General features: G+C 41.6%; 1 protein-coding gene across 1 annotated transcript in view; it reads right to left on the bottom strand.

The window, feature by feature from the left end:
* Positions 1-10019: 10019 nt before the first annotated feature.
* Positions 10020-18954, bottom strand: part of kpna4 (karyopherin alpha 4 (importin alpha 3)) — a 38541-nt gene continuing 29606 nt past the window's right edge. The window contains exon 17 of the mRNA XM_085990408.1: positions 10020-12077. Coding sequence (XP_085846534.1) covers positions 11979-12077 — 99 coding nt within the window. The 3' untranslated portion in view covers positions 10020-11978. The remainder of the gene's footprint in view (positions 12078-18954) is intronic.

Below are 18954 nucleotides of genomic sequence, written 5' to 3'. Positions count from 1 at the left end.
TCTCCACCATTACCATCACCACGCTCTTTGCATCTATTCAATCAACTGGATTCCCAAGAGTAGAAAATCTAATTTTTGGAAAATCTTGTAATTTCTTCTACTTAAGCTGCTAAATGACTTTATAAGATAAATAACCTGTAAAACCAAGATATTTATGCAACGAAGACGCTTTAATTGACCCAAGAAAATGCACATTTGAAGCGCGGGATTTTTTTTCCAAATCCATAAATTTAATAACGAGGTCTCAAGTCTTGTGAATGAAAAATCACATCCTCAAACCTCCTTATTAACTGAATTAGAGACAGAAGTGAAAATAATTATCCATTATTGGCAGCGTCCCGATGTGTTAAGACGAGCAGAGTTAGTTCTCTTAAATAAAAATAGAAAATTCAGCTCGATGCCTAACGTTAACCCTGTTTCTCTCTCCACAGATGCTGCCTGATCTGCTGAGTATTTCCAGCATTTTCTGTTTTTATTTCAGATTTCCAACATCTGCAGTATTTTGCTTTTGTATTAATTCTCTTCTTGCCTTGCTGGTTTCCCTAACCACAGTGCTAAAAACCAGTCTGTTGTTTTAAATGCCATTCACGGTTTTCAGACTTTACTGGTGTTTCTTAAACCATAGCCAGCATCACCAACAGCCTCAAGAGGCTGAATGGCCTACCCTTGTTCCTATGGTCTCCAGTTTTTCTCTCTAATTAAGCTGTTTTATGTTTTTTTTAAATCAGAAAGTTACAGCACGGAAGGAGGCCATTTTGGCCCATAGTGTCCGCGCCGGCCAACAAACAGCTATCCAGCCTAATCCCACTTCCCACCTCTTGGTCCGTAGCCCTGCAGGTTAGGGCATCCCAAGTGCACATCCAAGTATTTTTTTAATGTGGTTAGGGTTCCTGTCTCTACCACCCTTTCAGGCAGTGAGTTCCAGACCCCCACAACCCTCTGGTGAAGAAATTTCCCCTCAAATCTCCTCTAAACCTTCCACAAATTATTTTAAATCTGTGCCCCCTGGTTTTTGACCCCTCTGCTAAAGGAAATAGGTCCTTTCTATCCGCCTTATCTATGTCCCTCATAATTTTATACACCTCAATAAGGTATCCCCTCAGCCTCCTCTGTTCCATGGAAAACAGACCCAGCCTAGCCAGTCTTTCCTCATAGCTAAGATTCTCTACTCCCAGCAACATCCTTGTAAATCTCCTCTCTACCCTCTCTAGTGCAATCACATCTTTCCTGTAATGTGGTGACCAGAACTACAAGCAGTACTCTAGCTGAGGCCTAACTAGTGTTTTATACAGTTGAAGCATAACCCCCCTGCTCTTGTATTCTATGCCATGGCTAATAAAGGCAAGCATTCCATATGCCTTCTTAACCACCTTATCTACCTGGCCTGCTACCTTCAGGGATCTGTGGACATGCACTCCAAGGTCCCTTTGTTCCTCTACACTACTCAGTGTCCTACCATTTAATGTGTATTCCCTTTCCTTGTTAGCCCTCCCCAAATGCATTATCTCACACTTCTCCGGATTGAATTTCATTTGCCATTGTTCTGCCCACCTGACCAATTTATTGATATCTTCCTGTAGTCTACAGCTTCCTTCTTCAGTATCAACCACACAGCTGATTTTAGTATCATCTGCAAACTTCTTAATCATACCCCCTATATTCAAGCCTAGATCATTGATATATACCACAAAAAGCAAGGGACCTACTACTGAGCCCTGCGGAACCCCACTGGAAACAGCCTTCCAGTCACAAAAACACCCATCAACCATAACCCTTTGCTTCCTGTCTCCAAGCCAGTTTTGAATCCAGCTGGACACTTTGCCCTGGATCCCATGGGCTTTTAACTTTGTGACCAGTCTGCCATATGGAATCTTGTCAAAAGCCTTGTTAAAGTCTATATACACTACCCTCATCTACCCTCCTTGTTACCTCCTCAAAAATTTCAATCAAGTTTGTCAGACACGACCTTCCTTTAACAAATCCGTGCTGACTATCCTTGATTAATCCATGTCTTTCTAAATTAAGATTCATCCTGTCCTTCAGAATTCTTTCCAATAATTTTCCCACCACCGAGGTTAGGCTGACTGGCCTTTAATTACTCGGTCTATCCTTTTCTCCCTTTTTAAACAAGGGTACCACATTAGCAGTCCTCCAGTCCTCTGGCACCGCACCTGAAGCCAGAGAGGATTGAAAAATGATGGTCAGGGCCGCTGCTATTTCCTCTTTTGCTTCGCTTAACAGCCTGGGATACATTTCATCCAGGCCTGGGGATTTATCCACTTTTAAAGCTGCTAAACCCCTTAATACTTCCTCTCTCACTATGTTTATTTCATCTAATATTTCACACTCCTCCCCCCTGATAGCAATGTGTGCTTTGCCCCTCTCCTTTGTGAAAACAGACGCAAAGTATTCATTAAGAACCCTACCGATGTCTCCCGCTTCCGCACACAGATTACCCTCATGATCTCTAATAGGCCCTACCCTTTCTTTAGTTATCCTCTTACTCTTAATATATTTATAAAACATCTTTGGGTTTTCCTTGATTTTACTTGCCAAGAATTTTTCATGCTCTCTCTTTGCTTTCCTAATATCCTTTTTAATTGCACCCCTGCACTTTCTGTACTCCTCTAAAGATTCTGGAATATTTAGCACTTGGTATCTGTCATACGCCTCCCTTTTTATCTTTATCCTACCCTATCATTCCTGGGATGTGGGCATCGCTGCTACGGCCAGCATTTATTGCCCATCCCTAGTTGCCCTTGAGAAGGTGGTGGTGAGCCACCTTCTTGAACTGCTGCTGTCCTTGTGGTGAAGGTACTTCCACAGTGCTGTTGGGGAGGGAGTTCCAGGATTTTGACCCAGCGACGATGAAGGAACGGCAATATATTTCCAAGTCAGGATGGTGTGTAACTGAAGGGATAATTACTAGTCCTAGCCCCCCAGATCAGGCGTAATCCTCAGGCGTTCACTTTCAACTAAAGTTTGAGGTAGCCGAATCCTAAAGACGCTTAATTGGGTCTAAAGGTCCGGACTATCTCTCCCTAAAGGAAAGGAACAACCTGTAAATGTTACCGTCCTCCAGATAGCACTTTTAATAAGTTTAGCTAGACTGTAACATTCTGGATATAAGGGACCGGAAAACTCCCCCAGAATTCTGCTATTCCTCACCAAAGAGTGTACAGAGATTGAGTTCACGAGTTTGACACATAAGTCTTATGTGAGACAATTCTAAAAATATATAGATTTATTAAAGAACTGACATGTAATTTACAGTTGGTGAGTCAATCGCAACATTAACAGTTCCAAAAAGTGAAAGCTTACAATTCTAGTATCAGAGAACCTTACTCTCAAATCTTAACTTCGCTAGTTTTAGAATTCTCAGTTTTCTACAGGATATCCACCAAAATCAAATACCTTTGATCCCTATGGTACAAAGAGTTGGAGACTTACAGAGCTGCCTCTGAAGCCGAGAATCGCTTTGCCCCTTTAAAGCGAGTCTACTATCCCATTTGAGAGTTCAATATTTATACCCTTTTCCAGTGGTATTTCCTTTAAGGTTTTCTGCTGATGTAAGCTAATTATCTCTAGTCATTTTTCTGCTGACCCCTGCAATTTTTACAGTCACCTCAGCTGGTAGCATTACAGAATTATGTCTCTTTAGGTGTTCTAAGTTTACCATAAAAAAAGTGTAATGGCAGGTGTGTTTTACTTGATGTCATTTTTACAAAGGCAGATGTTTCTTACTTTTATGTGCTTCTCTATGAAGTGTAAATTAGAACACCTTGTACAGGGTGAACCATTGTTTGATTCCAAAAGGTTCAGACTGCCGGAGCCTTTAACTTTCTGTTTCAATAAGGTTATTGATTCAGTGTCAACAACTATCTTATCTCTATAGCCAGGATGCTTTCACAGCTTTTTCATAGTTAGGTTTCTAGATTTCCAGACCCAGTTTGTCATGTTTTAATAAGGGCAGAATTCTTTCATAGAATGGTGTATTTTTCTGAATAGGTTATATGGCTTATTCCTTCACATAACTTGATGGGGAACTTGCAGGTGATGGTGTTCCCATGCGTCTGCTGCCCTTGTCCTTCTAGGTGGTCGAGGGTTTGGGAGGTGCTGTTGAAGAAGCCTTGGTGAGTTGGTGCAGTGCATCTTGTAGATGGTACACACTGCAGCCATGGTATGCCGGTGGTGGAGGGAGTGAATGTTTAAGGTGGTGGATGGGGTGCTAATCAAGCAGACTGCTTTGTCCTGGATAGTGTCGAGCTTCTTGAGTGTTGTTGGAGCTGCAATCATCCAGGCAAGTGGAAAGTATTCCATCACACTCCTGACTTGTGCCTTGTAAATGGTGGAAAGGCTTTGGGGAGTCAGGATGTGAGACACTCGCTGCAGAATACCCAGCCTCTGACCTGCTCTTGTTGCTACAGTATTTATGTGGCTGGTCCAGTTAAGTTGCTGGTCAATGGTATACCCCAGGATGTTGATGGTGGGGGATTTGGCGATGGTAATGGGATTGAATGTCAAGGAGCGGTGGTTAGATTCTCGCTTGTTGGAGATAATCATTGCCTGGCACTTGTGTGGCGCGAATGTTACTTGCCATTTATCAGCCCAAGCCTGAATGTCGTCCAGATCTTGCTGCATGCAGGCATGGACTACTTCATTATCTGGGATTTGTGAATGGAATTGAACACTGTGTAATCATCAGCGAAACATCCCCACTTCTGACCTTATGTTGGAGGGAAGGTCATTGATGAAGCAATTGAAGATGGTTGGGCCTAGGACACTCTCCTGAGGAACTCCTGCAGCGATGACCTTCAATAACCACAACCATCTTGTGTTAGGTATGACTCTAGCTGTCGAGTTTTCCCCTGATTCCCATTGAATTCAATTTTACTAGGGCTCCTTGATTCCACGTATGGTCAAATGCTGCCTTGATGTCAAGGGCAGTCACTCACCTCACCCTTGGAATTCAGCTCTCTGGTCCATGTTTGGGTCAAGGCTGTAATGATGTCTGGAGCTGAGTGGTCCTCGTGGAATGCAAACTGAACATCAGTGAGCAGGTTATTGATGTGGAAGTGCTGCTTGATAGCACAGTTGGCAACTTCTTCCATCACTTTGTTGATGATTGAGAGTAGACTGATGAGACGGTAATTGGCCAGATTGGATTTGTCCTGCTTTTTGTGGACAGGACATACCTGGGCAGTTTTCCACATTGTCGGATAGATGCCAGTGTTGTAGCTGTACTGGAACAGCTTAACCAGAGGTGCAGCTAGTTCTGGAGCACAAGTCTTCAGCACGACAGCCGGGATGTTGTCGGGGCCCACAGCCTTTGCTGTATCCAGTGCACTCAGCCATTTCTTGATATCACATGAATCGAATTGGCTGAAGACTGGCTTCTGTGATGGTGGGGACCGCAGAAGGAGGCCGAGATGGATCATCCACTCAGCACTTCTAGCTGAAGATAGTTGCAAATGCTTCAGCCTTGTCTTTTGCACTTGCATGCTGGGCTCCGCCATCATTGAGGATGGGGATATTCATGGAGCCTCCTCCTCCCATCAATTGTTTAATGGTCTACCACTATACAGGACTGCAGAGCTTTGATCTGATCTGTTGATTGTGAGATCACTTAGTTGTCTATAGTATGCTGCCTCCCCTTTTTCCATGCATGTAGTCCTGTGTTGCAGCTTCCCAGGTTGGCACCTCATTTTTAGGTATGCCTGGTGTTGCGCCTGGTGTTGCTCCTGGCATGCTCATCTGCACTCCTCATTGAACCAGGGTTGGTCCCCTGGCTTGATGGTAATGATAGAGTGAGGGATGTGCCAGGCCAGAAGATGGTGAATCTTTGGAATTCTCTACCCCAGAGGGCCATGGAGGCTGTCGTTGAATATATCCAGAGCCGAGATCAAAAGATTTTTGGATATTAACAGAATCAAGGGATATGGGGATAGTGCAGGAAAGTAGAGTTGAGGTAGATCAGCTATGATCTTATTGAATGGTGGAGCAGGCTTGAGGACGAATGGTCTGGTCTACTCCTGCTCCTATTTCTTATGTTCTTATGAGGTTATAGATTGTGGTAGACTACAATTCTGCTGCTGCTGATGGCTCACAGTGCCTCATGGACACCCAGTTTTGAGCTGCTAGATCTGTTCTGAATCTATTCCATTTAGCACGGTGGTAGTGCCATACAACGGAAGGGTCCTCGGTGTGAAGATGGGACTTTGTCTCCACAAGGACTGTGGTGGTCACTGCTTCCAGTGCTGTTATGGACAGATGCACCTGTGACGATGAGGTCAAATAGGTTTCTCCCTCGTGTTGGTTCTCTCACCGCAGGTCCAGTCTGGCAGCTATGTCCTGCAGGACTCAAGCCAGCTTGGTCAGTAGTGGTGCTACTGAAACACTCTTGGTGATGGACATTTAAGTCCCGCACTGCCGCTGGGACAGGACATACCCAGGGATGGTGATGGAGAAATCTGGGATATTGGCTGAAAGGTATGACTCTGTAAGACTATGCCAGGCTGTTGTTTGACTAGTCCGTGGGACAGCTCTTCCAATTTTGGCACAAGTCCCCACATGTTAGTGAGGAGGACTTTGCAGGGTCCACTGGGCTGGGTGTGTCATTGTCATGTCCAAAACTAGTGCCTAGGTTGATGCCGGCCCGTCCAGTTTTATTGTTTTTTGTGGTGGTTTGTTACAACTGAATGGCTTGCTTGGTCATTTCAGAGGGAATTAAGAGGCAACCACATTGCTGTGGGTCTGGAGTCATATCTCAACCAGACCAGGTAAGGACAGCAGATATCCTTTCCTAAAGGGCATTAATGAAACAGATTGGGTTTTTACAACAATTCAATAATTTCATGGTCACCGATACTGATACTAACTTTTTATTCCAGATTTATTTAATTAACTGGATTCACATTCCACAGCTGAATGGTTCATTAGCCCAGGCCTCTGGATTACTAGTCCAGTAACATAATCGCTATGCTAGTTTCCATCTTCTTTTGGACAGTGGAGCTTAATAGATATGAAGGGTAAATTAAAAATGCTTGCCTTCATTGTCATAGGCTATCTTCAAAACTTAATTTTTCACTTTGTCAGGAAATGAAGGTTTCAGGAAAATATTTCAATCTTTAAAATTAATTCATAGAATCATACAGCACAGAATGCCATTCAGCCTGTGCTGGCTGTTTGAAAGCGGTCCAATTCAGTCCCCACCTTTTCTCCGTAACCCTGCAATTTAGCCCTCTTCAATTACATGTCCAATTGCCTTTTGAAAGCTACTATGCAATCTGATTTAACCACACTTTCAGGTAGTGCATTTCCGATCTTAACACTGCAAAAAATGTTATAATTTCCCCTCTAGTTCTTTTACCAATTATTTTACATCTATGAACTCGAATTACTGACCCACTTGCCCGAGGAAATAGTTCTTCCCTACTTTCTCAATCAAAACCCCTCATAATTTTGAACACCTCTTAGGTCTCCCTTTAACTTTCTCTGCTCTAAGGAAAACAATCCCAGCTTCTCTAGTCTCCACATTAACTGAAGTCCCTCATCCCTGGTACCATTCTAGTAAATCTCTGCACCCTCTCCAAGGCCCCATTCTTCCTTAAGTGCAGTGCCTAGAGTTATACACAATACTCCCAACTGTTTGCAAAGCCAAGTATCCATAATTCTAAGTTTCCTTTTCTAAATTATATTTATTCTCAGCACAAAAGCATATATCCATATTTGGCAATGGAACACTGTACAGCTGTTGGCATTCTATGCTACCATCAAATAATGCTGGTTTAGATATAAGCTAAATATATCTATACGGTGAGATTAACCTCAAAAGAACCCCTCTCCCAAACACATCAGTGATAGAAGCATGTCTGTTAGAAACATAACTAAGTGGGGCTGCCAGTAAATACTGAATTATGGAGTGTTATGTTGTACCTTGCATACACCAGGAAGTGGGTCACTCTACCCAGCAATGAAAAAATTCTAATCCAGTCTAATCTTGCTTTGATATGGAAGAGAAATGTTAGCTGCATTTCCTTCTTTCTCCAACCGAACTGGGATATTCTTCAGTGAAAGCAGCAACTATTCTTCTCCCCATTGTGAAACTTGTACTCTGACTAAAGTTGATTGACAAGAGTAAAATGAATTGCTTTAATAAATCTTCAACCAAAACAGTGAGGTTAATGGTGTTCAGTTATTTATGCGTAAATGGTACAGGAACAGATACGCACACATCCAAAAGTTGCTGTCAGAATTGCGCCACTACTGCAAACAGCATTTAGTTCTCTGCCTCGCCCTTGACATGCATTGAATGTCTTGAAGTTGCTGTATGTGTGGTGGATACGAACTAAACTCACTGCAGATATTTAGTACTAGTAATTAGTGCAAGTACCCTTTTAATGATGTGGTAATTGTTAATTACTGACCATCAACCTCTGGCACTGAAAATTAACTATTACAAGTGTGGAATCTCATGCAAGTTTTGAATTTTTCATGGAGATTTTAATAATGTCAAATTTTAAATGTTACTTTGTTTCCCCCCCTCTCAATCCAATCTTTATTTTCCTCCCGGTACCTGATTTGACATTACATTCACCCTCCTCCGTCCTTCCGTTGTATTTCCTAATCCTTAAATCTCCTTAGTTAAGGAGATACCCTATTGGTTTCCTGTTCACTTTAGGTCCCAGATGCCATTTTCAGCTCACACTTTCAGCAACTTTGTGGGCAAAATTTTTTTGAGCTGAAGGGGGCAGGGGCTATTAGAGGCCCTGCTCCAGCAAGATCTGGCTCATGTTTAACCAGCACTACAGACAAAATAAGCCTAAGTGCACAAACATAAAAAGTTAAAGATTCCTACATTTCCAGTGCTTCTTCAGATGGTTAGTTAATCCCTAACATTTAAGCTCCTTCCCTTTACTTTAAAATTAAAAACCTGGGCACTACAACAATTGGGCAGCTTCCTATTAAAAGTAATATTGGAATGTAGTCATTTTTTTGCCAACCCCCTCTCCTCATGCCCTCATCTCCCAAAGGAAAGGTCACAAGCATATTCTCCAAATGCAAACCTACTCATCAAATTCTCATATGGTTGCATCTTCCAAGACAACAGGTAGTAAAGAACCCAACCCAATACAGAAGTGATTAGGCCCAGTCTTTTATTGCTTTCTTCATTGGTAGTACTTGGAATTCTCCTTGTGGGTTTTTTTCCCCCTGAGCTTTGTCCTCCACAAGGATAGCAGCTTTTTTCTTTATGCAGGTGGGATTTAATGTTGCCAAGTCTATTTGCCTTTTTTGAAAACTTGCAATATATTTAGCAAGGCACAAGCACAGGGCTTAATGGAAGCACCAGAGGCACTCTACATGAACGTAAAAGCTTTTCAAATCCATAGATGAGGAAAAAATACATTTAGTGGCCTTGTTACTGTATTACTCTATTAGTGAATATACCTGAAGTAAAAACAAAAGATGATAATCAACATAGTGAGCCTTTGGTTTAGTGGTAGCATCCTCACACGAGTCAGAAGGGTTAGGTTTGGGCTCTACTCCAGGCAGACCCAGCGAGCAGAGACTGAAGCGCTGGCTCTGAAAACTAGGTGACACCCAGCAGGGGCACTTGCTCCCAATGGGGGGGGGGGGGGGGGGGGGGGGCAGCAGCCCCTCAAAGGGCAGGTGGGGCTATTTAGCCTGGGTTGCAGTCTACCTAGGAGAAGGTACACCAAAGATAAAAACTGATAACAGGAAACCACCTCAGCTACCCTTCCCAAGTAAGTGGCTCAAGAATCTAGTGTGAGATTTGATTTAGGACCTGCCCTAGAACAGAACACAATAGATGGAATCAACATAGATGTTGAAATTTAATGTACTACCAATTCAAGCATGTGATTTGAACACTTGCATTTTTTTTTGTTGAGAAATGCATCACAGCGGGACAATTCAGATGAATCTGTTCAATAGATTAGTCCACCCCATGGTGGAACCGCTCAACATTAATACTACAATGCAACATCAGGCCACACAGAATCATTTCAAAGTTTATTTTTCTCTAAAACAGATTAGCCTGCACTCTAATGGAAAACAGTGTAAGCAAGCCAATTTTCTGCCTGTTCCAATTTTTGTTTAGCTTTCAAAGCATGTGTATGACGACAAGGAATGCTTCAAGGGTAAACCAACTAATTTACAAAATAAATCACAACTACATATTAATCCAGTCTACAATATTTCAAAATTTTAAACACAAAATAAGAATCAGGTAATCATTTTTCACATTCCCCTTTAGTGACTATTACCTTAGGTTTTAAATACAGCAACACTTGTTCATGCAACACTTGTGCTCTAAGGGAGAAGGCACAGTATTTCCTACAATGAGCCACCTTACCAAGAGGGTAAGCATTTTCTTTCATAAACACTGATCAATAGGCCAAATTTAGTGTACTGGACCTCTTCAAGGAAGCAACTACCTTCCAGATTTTTTTTGATTTTTTTTTTAAAACTTGCATAGTTTGTATGCAAGTCTCTTGAAACACAACATACTCTTTTTAAAGTGGCTCAGATGGTTCATGGCTACTTGTATCTAATTTAAAAAAAAAGGTCCTTCCTAAAAATATCAAACATGTCAAGGGTGTTTTCACATTTGATTAGTTCACCTATACATACTTCTATCAATCCCCCTTTAGCAGAAAGTATGCACCAAAATTAGTCACAACTGAAATATTTTAATCAGGAAAAATAACAGGAAAATAGGAAACAAATGTTAATAAACAGCATTTACCCCAAGAGGTACTGTGCTAAATTCTACACAGGAACTAACTAAAAATATAGCTAAAATAAATCAGAAGTAGCCATCAATTAATAGATGCATGTGATTTGATTATCTTAGCCAACTTTATGTATCCAAGTTATGACTAATAAAGATGATGAGCTCCACAACACTGCTGGTGTTTGACGTTCCCTGGATTTAAATTATGGCAACTTTTCAAAGTTTATTAAGCAGCAGAGCATGTACATGTTCTATTTTTTGTCTCTGCAAAATGTGCATGTGAGCAGCTTATTACCATTACAGCTCCATTAATTTATTATTGTATTCGTGATTTATATGGAAAGCAACTCACAGCATTTATTGATTTTAACTGGTGCAATTGTTAAGCGAGGAACAATTCATAACTACAAATAAAGTACATAAGTTGTATAAACATTAAAAAAATAGAATGGCAAAGGTGGAAGTAAAACAAGCAAACAACATATGCTGCAAGATTCAACCCAAATTGCTACAGATAAATTATACAATGCACTGCTGCTAAATCGGTTAAATTCTCCAGTGTATGTTAAATATTAATAAAAACAAACTCATTTTGGTGTTTTTCTGGGTTTATTCATTAGCCACTTGAAGGCAATCAAGTTTGCATGCGTTCACATACAACATCACGCCCATACACTACTCTCTTCCACACACAACTCCATCACGAGGAGTTTATTTTCATGAGTGAATACAGAGCCCAAGATTTCAAGTAATGAACCTGGCTCCACAGCACCGAGTCCAGACATTCATACAGTGGGTCCATTCACACAGTGCTTCATAGCAAGGCCTTGACTCGGTCTTCTGACTTGGTCGATGTCCCTTTCTTGGTTTATGAAGTTTGAAGTATCTTAAGTGCTTCATTCTTCTAATTATTCTAGATAACTGAATTTGATCTTGGTTTAGTTACTTCGAAGACATTGACCTTTCTTTGACTTTTAGCCCCCTTTCTTTAAACAACCTAAATAGCATTCACTGTGAAATTTTATAACATTTTACCACTCTCACGCGCACTCGCACCCACTCGCCAGCTTGACTTCATTTGGGCTTTTCTCGGATACCAAACGCAATCTGCAAAACAGCTCTCCGATTTAATGCAGCAGTGGATCCCACATGAGCCAAGCATGATCGATCAAACCTTCCTTTAGTGCTGCATTATTTCACTTGCTCCAGGAATTATGCCTTTCTAGAATTGGAAGCCTTCTGCTGGAACATTGGTGGATGAGTTGAACCCAAATGTCCCACCTTGAATTGCTTCTGGAACCAAGGCAGGATCTTCATCAATCTTAAAAGAAAAAAAGAGGGAAAAGTCAACTAAGGCAAAACCTAACAGTTAAAAACTCTCAGTACTTCAATAGCTAAGAAGGTAGTGAATGATGATGATACAACCAGCAAATAGGCTTAAAAGAGGGGAAGAACACAAAACAGTAAATATTCTGAATGATTGCATCCTCCAAGTATTCATTGGGGAAAACAGGAGTAACATGCCCATGCCAGAGTTAACCAAGGCAAAATTAATGACAGATACAAAAAGAGATAGAAGTCTTAAACAGGGTGAAACATAAAAGATAGGAGCAGGAGTAGGCCATTCGGCCCCTCGAGCCTGCTCCGCCATTTAAATGAGATCGTGGCTGATCATCCAAATTCAGTACCCTGTTCCTGTTTTCTCCCCATATCCCTTTGGCCTTAATATATCTAACTCCTTCTTGAATATATTTAATGAATTGGTCTCAACTGCCTTGTGTGGTAGAGAATTCCACAGGTTCACCACTCTGGGTGAAGAAATTCCTCCTCATCTCTGTCCTAAATGGCTTACCCCTTATCTTTAGACTGTGACCCCTGGTTCTGGACTCCCCCGCCATCGGGAACATCCTTCCTGCATCTAGTCTGTCTAGTCCTGTTAGAATTTTATAAGTTTCAATGAGATCCCCTCTCATTCTTCTAAGCTCCAGCGAATATGAGCCCAATCAACCCAATCTCTCCTCATACGTCATTCCTGCCATCCCAGGTATCAATCTGGTGAATCTTCACGGCACTCCCTCCATGGCAAGAACATCCTGCCTCAGATAAGGTGACCAAAACTGCACACAATACTCAAGGTGTGGTCTCACCAAGGCCCTGTACAACTGCAGCAAGACATCCTTGCTCCTGTACTTGAATCCTCTCACTATGAAGGCCAACATACTATTTGCCTTCTTAACCGCCTGCTGCACCTGCATGCTTACCTTCAGCGACTGGTGCACTAGGACACCCAGGTCTTGTTGCACTTCCCCTTTTCCCAATTTATTGCCGTTCAGATAATAATCTGCCTACCTGTTTTTGCCACCAAAGTGGATAACCTCACATTTATCCACATTATACTGCATCTGCCCAATCACCCAACCTGTCCAAATCATACTGGAGTTTCTCTGCATCCTCCTCACAGCACACACGCCCACCCAGCTTTGTGTCATCTGCAAACTTGGAGATATTACATCTAGTTCCCTCGTCTAGATCATTAATATATAGTGAATAGCTGGGGTCCTAGCACCGATCCCTGCAGTACCCCACTAGTCACTGCCTGCCATTCAGAAAAAGACCTGTTTATTCCAACTCTTTGCTTCCTGTCTGCCAACCAGTTCTCCATCCAAGTCAATACCTTACCCCCACAATCCCATGTGCTTTAACTTTACACGCCAATCTCTTATGCAGGACCTTATCAAAAGCCTTCTGAAAGTCCAAATACACCACATCCACTGGTTCTCCTTTATCTATTCTACTAGTTACATCCTCAAAATATTCCAGTAGATTAGTCAAGCACGACTTACCGTTTGTAAATCACAGAAACCCCACAGTGCAGATAGAGGCCATTTCGGCCCATCGAGCCTGCACCGACACATATCCCATCCCATCCAATCCGGTCACTGTTTTTCAAGTGCTCTGCTATTACATCTTTTATAATAGACTCCAGCATTTTCCCCACGACTGATGTCAGGCTAACCGTTCTATAATTCCCCCTTTTCTCTCTACCACCTTTTTTAAATAGTGGGGTTACATTAGCTATCCTCCAATCCATGGGAACTGTGCCAGAGTCTATAGAATTTTGGAAGATGACCAGCAATGCATCTACTATTTCTAGGGCCACTTCTTTAAGTACCCTAGGATGTAGCTTATCAGGCCCTGGGGATTTATCGGCCTTCAATTTCCCTACAAATACCGATTTAATTCAGTTCCTCCCTCTCAATAGACCCTATGTTCCCCGACATCTCTGGGAGGTTATTTGTGTCCTCCTTTGTGAAGACAGAACCAAAGTATGTATTTAATTGGTCAGCCATGTCTTTGTTCACCATTATAATTTCCCCTGATTCTGACTACAAGGGACCTACACTTGACTTCACCAATCTTTTTCTGTTCAGATATCTATAGAAGCTTTTACAGTCAGTTTTTATGTTCCCTGAAAGCTTACCCTCATACTCTATTTTTCCCCTCTTAATTAATCCTTTTGTCCTCCTTTGCTGAATTCTAAACTGCTCCCAATCCTCAGGTTTGCTGTTTTTTCTGGCCAATTTATATGTCCTCTCCTTGGATCTTATGCTATCCCTAATTTCCCTTGTTAGCCATGGCTGCGCCACCTTTTTTGTTTTATTTTTATGCCAGACAGGGATGAACAAATTTTGTAGTTCATCCATGCGACCTATAAATATTTGCCATTGCCTATCCACCGGCAACCCTTTAAGTAACATTCCCCAATCCATCCTAACCAACTCGCGCCTCATACCATCGTAGTTTCCTTTATTTAAATTCAGGACCCTAGTCTCTGAGTCAACAACTTCACTCCATCTTAAGAATTTATGATATTATGATCGCTCCTCCCCAAGGGGCCTCGCACAAGATTGCTAATCAATCCTTTCTCATTACATAATACCTAGTCTAAGATGGCCTGATCTCTAGCTGGGTCCTTGACATATTGGTCCAGGAAACCATCCCGTAAACACTCCAGGAATTCCTCCTCCACAGTATTGTTACTAATTTGGTTAGCCAAATCTATATGTAGATTAAAGTCACCCATGATAACTGCTGTGCCCTTATTGCACGCGTCTCTAATTTCCTGTTTAATGCCATCCCCAACCTCAGCATTACTGTTTGGGGGTCTGTATTCAACTCCCACTAACGTTTTCTGCCCCTTGGTATTTCTCAGCTCTACCCATACAGATTCCACATCAGAGCGAATATCCTTCCTTACTATTGTGTTAATCTCCTCTTTAACCAGCAATGCTACCCCACCTCCTTTTCCTTTTTGCCTGTCATTTCCTGAATATTGAATACCACTGGATGTTGAATTCCCAGCCTTGGTCACCCTGGAGCCATGTCTCCGTAATTCCAATTATATCAAAGGGCTCAAGACAAATACATTTCCAGGGATAGAAGGTATTTATACCAGAGAGCTGAGACACTTGGGAGATTTGTGAGGCATTGACACTAGATACTGGAGAGGTACCAGTAGATTAGAAACAGACTAATTTGTTGTCCATATTCAAAAATGCTGACAAAATAGAAACAGGCAACCACAGACCCATTAGTCTTACTACAATTCCATGTAAAATAATAGAACCGATTATCTGGAGTAAACTTGATTATAGAATCATAGAATGATACAGCACAGGAGGCCATTCAGTCCATCGTGTCTGTGCCAGCTCTTTGAAAGAGCTATTAAATTAGTCCCACTCCCCTGCTCTTTCTCTACAGCCCAGTAAACTTTTTCCCTTCAAGTATATCAAATTCCCTTTTGAAAGTCACTACCGAATCTGCTTTCACCACCCTTTCAGGCAATGCATTCCAGATCACAATAACTCGCTGCATAAAAGAAAATTTCCGTACGTCACCTCTAGTTCTTCTGCCTACCACCTGAAATCTGTCTCCACTGGTTGCCGACCCTTCTGCTACTGGAAAGTTTCTCCTTATTTACTGTATCAAAACCCTTCATGATTTTGAACACTATCAGTTCTCCTCTTAACCTTCTTTGCTCCAAGGAAAACAATGCCAGCTTCTCTGGTCTCTCCACACAAGTCCCTCATCCCTGGTACCATTCTAGTAAATCACTTCTGCACCTTCTCCAAGGCCTTGACATCCTTCCTAAAGTGCAGTGCCCAGAATTAAACAATACTCTAGCTGAGGCCTAACCAGTTTTTTTTTTTTAAATAAAGGTTTAAGCATAATTTCCTTGCTTTTGTACTCTATGCCTCCATTAGTAAAGCCATATGCTTTTTTAATGGCCATCTCAACTTGTCCTGCCACCTTCGAAGATTTGTGTACATACACCCCCAGGTCTCTCCATTTCTGCACCCCATTTAAAATTGTACCATTTTAGTTTATATTCTATCCTCTTTCTTCCTACCAAATGCATCACTTCACGCTTCTCTATTAAATGCAGATTCTCTGTGCAGCTTAGTGGGAACATTGTCAGTAACCAGAGGACACAGATTTAAGGTAATTGGCAAAAGAACCAGGGGAGAGATGAGAAGATTTTTTTTTAATGCAGCGAGTTATGATCTGGAATGCACTGCCTGAAAAGGGTGGCGGAAGCACATTCAGTAGTAACTTTCAAAAAGCAATTGGATATATACTTGAAGGGGAAAAATTGCAGGGCTATGGGGAAACAGCAGGGGAGTGGGACTAATTGGATAGCTCATTCAAAGAGCCAGCACAGGCATGATGGGCCAAATTGCCTCCTTCTGTGCTGTATAATTCTATCTGGAAGGCATTATCGCTTGCTGTGGGTATAGTTCCAAGTGCACCAGCTGTCCTCCAGTACCTCACCTAAATGGCTATTCCTTCCCTAGGGACTGCACCTTTGACATGGTGGGAAGGCTTGCATGCTCCTATGACACAGCTATGCAGGTGGGAGTATAACACCTGGTAGGGCCATCCAATTCAAAAAGGTAGGAGCCAGATTAAAGGCAGTCCAGCATTTTTCCTGGTAAGGGGTTTCGATGCAGGCCAACAACCCATCCACGTAAAAATACCTCTAGTCATGCAAACAACCCAGAGACGAGTTTGTTAGACTTGTAAATATAAACATCAACTGTGAAGAACAATAATTTTCTGGATGTACGGCATGACGATAGCCCGATGGAGTCAAATATCTTGCTTTGGACAGACAGCAGTGTTAGAATGGGTTGTCTCATGTGTCACCAGGCACAGGAGACTAACCAACAAGTGGTTATTCTTCATCTGCAAATCTAGACAGGTGTTTTGTCTCATAATGGTACATTAGAGCCAATCCAATCCCTAAAACTTCTACACATTCATTTGCAAGTAGGCATCACTGAATACTGATCAGGAGAGGGAACCCGAGCTGATTTGACTCTCACTGGACAGGTATTCTGCTAGCGATCCTACCAACAACCCAGGCTGAGATTGACAAACTAGGAATCAAACTTGGGACCTTCTGGTCTGGATGGCTCAATGACAAGTTACAGTTACCAACTGACCATTGGTTCTTTTTGAGCAACCAAAAGGTTTTAATCTTACTCATTTTTAATGTTACTTTGCTACAAATGGAGAAAAAGCGATATCTACGGTACACCTAATAGACTTTAAGTGAATGCAAAGATTACACTTTGAAAATGATATTTGGGGCTAGGTGCACTTAGTTACATGCACTTGAGTGTACCGTGAGTTAAAAAAAAGTGATAAATATATAGAAGACTGGCAGTTAAGGATTGTTCACTGTAGTGGGAGTTGTGTATAGGCCCCCTGGTAGCAGCTGTGACGTGCTAGATTGTATAAATGCAGAGATTAGACAAGCATGTAAGCAAAGGCAGAATGGTTTTAATGGGGGATTTTAACTTTCATATAGATTGGGATAAGCAGACTAGCACCTGCCAGAAAAGTAATGAATTTCTTGAGTGTATCCGGGATAGTTTTCCACAACAGTATGTCCTAGAGGCAACAAGGGGGCATGCTATATTAGATTTAGTAATGAGCCAAATTTAGTTAACAACCTAACTGTGCATGAACAGCCATGGGCGACTAAAGAGGTAAGGGACAAAATAAAACAAAGAAAAAACATAAAAAATGCAAAAAATAGCACAGATCCTACCAAATGGGAAAGATACAAAGACCAGCAAAGGGCCATAAAACAGATAGTAAGAGCTACAAAAAGGGAGTATGAAAGGAAACTTGCAAGGGATATCAAAATCAACAATTTTTTTTTTACAATTATATTAGGAAAAATAGGGTAGTCAGGAGCAATGTTGGCCCCTTAAAAACTGAAAGCAGTGATATTGTCAATGATAATAAGGAAATGGCAGACATGTTGAATAATTGCTTTGCATTAGTTTTTACAGTAGAGGAAGAGGATAGCATACCAGAAATCCCAAGGAAACTAAATCAGGGACAGAGACTCAATAAAATTAATAAGTAAAATAACAGTAATGAAGAAAATAATGGCACTAAAGAGTGACAAATCCCCAGGATCAGATGGTTTCAAAGGAAGTAGATGAGTACATTGCAGGTACCCTAACTATAACCTTCCAAAGTTCTCTCGATTCAGGAATTGTTCCATTAGGTTGGAAAATTGCGCATGTCACTTCGCTATTTAAAAATGGTGAGAGGGGGAAACCAGGGAATTATAGACCTGTTAGCCGAACATCTGTTGTCAAGAAATTGTTAGAGTCTATAATTAAGGATAGGGTGACTGAACACCTTGAAAATTCTCAGTTGATCAGAGAGACAGCATGGATTTGTGAAAGGTAGGTCATGCCTGTCAAACCGGATTGAATTTTTTGAAGAGGTGACTAAAGTAGTGGACAAGGGAATGTCTGTCGATGTTATTTATACAGACTTCCAGAAAGCATTTGATAAAGTCCCACATAAGAGACTGTTAACTAAGGTAGAAGCCCACGGAATTGAGGGACTTCAGTTACGTTGATAGACTGAAGAAGCTGGGGTTGTTCTCCTTGGAGCAGAGAAGATGGAGAGATTTGATAGAGGTGCTCAAAATCACGAGGGGGTCTGGACAGAGTAGGTAGAGAGAAACTGTACCCATTGGCAGACGGGTCGAGAACTAGAGGACACAGATTTAAGGTGATTGGCAAAAGAACCAAAAACGACACAAGAAAAAACTTTTTTTTTTTTTTTTTTTTAAAAACGCAGAGAGTGGTTAAGATCTAGAATGCACT

This window comes from Somniosus microcephalus, chromosome 6, assembly GCF_052327205.1.
Source record: "Somniosus microcephalus isolate GS21.2 chromosome 6, FLI_Smic_1.0, whole genome shotgun sequence".
Classification (NCBI taxonomy): domain Eukaryota; kingdom Metazoa; phylum Chordata; class Chondrichthyes; order Squaliformes; family Somniosidae; genus Somniosus; species Somniosus microcephalus.
This window is presented reverse-complemented; position numbering and strand designations above follow the sequence as displayed.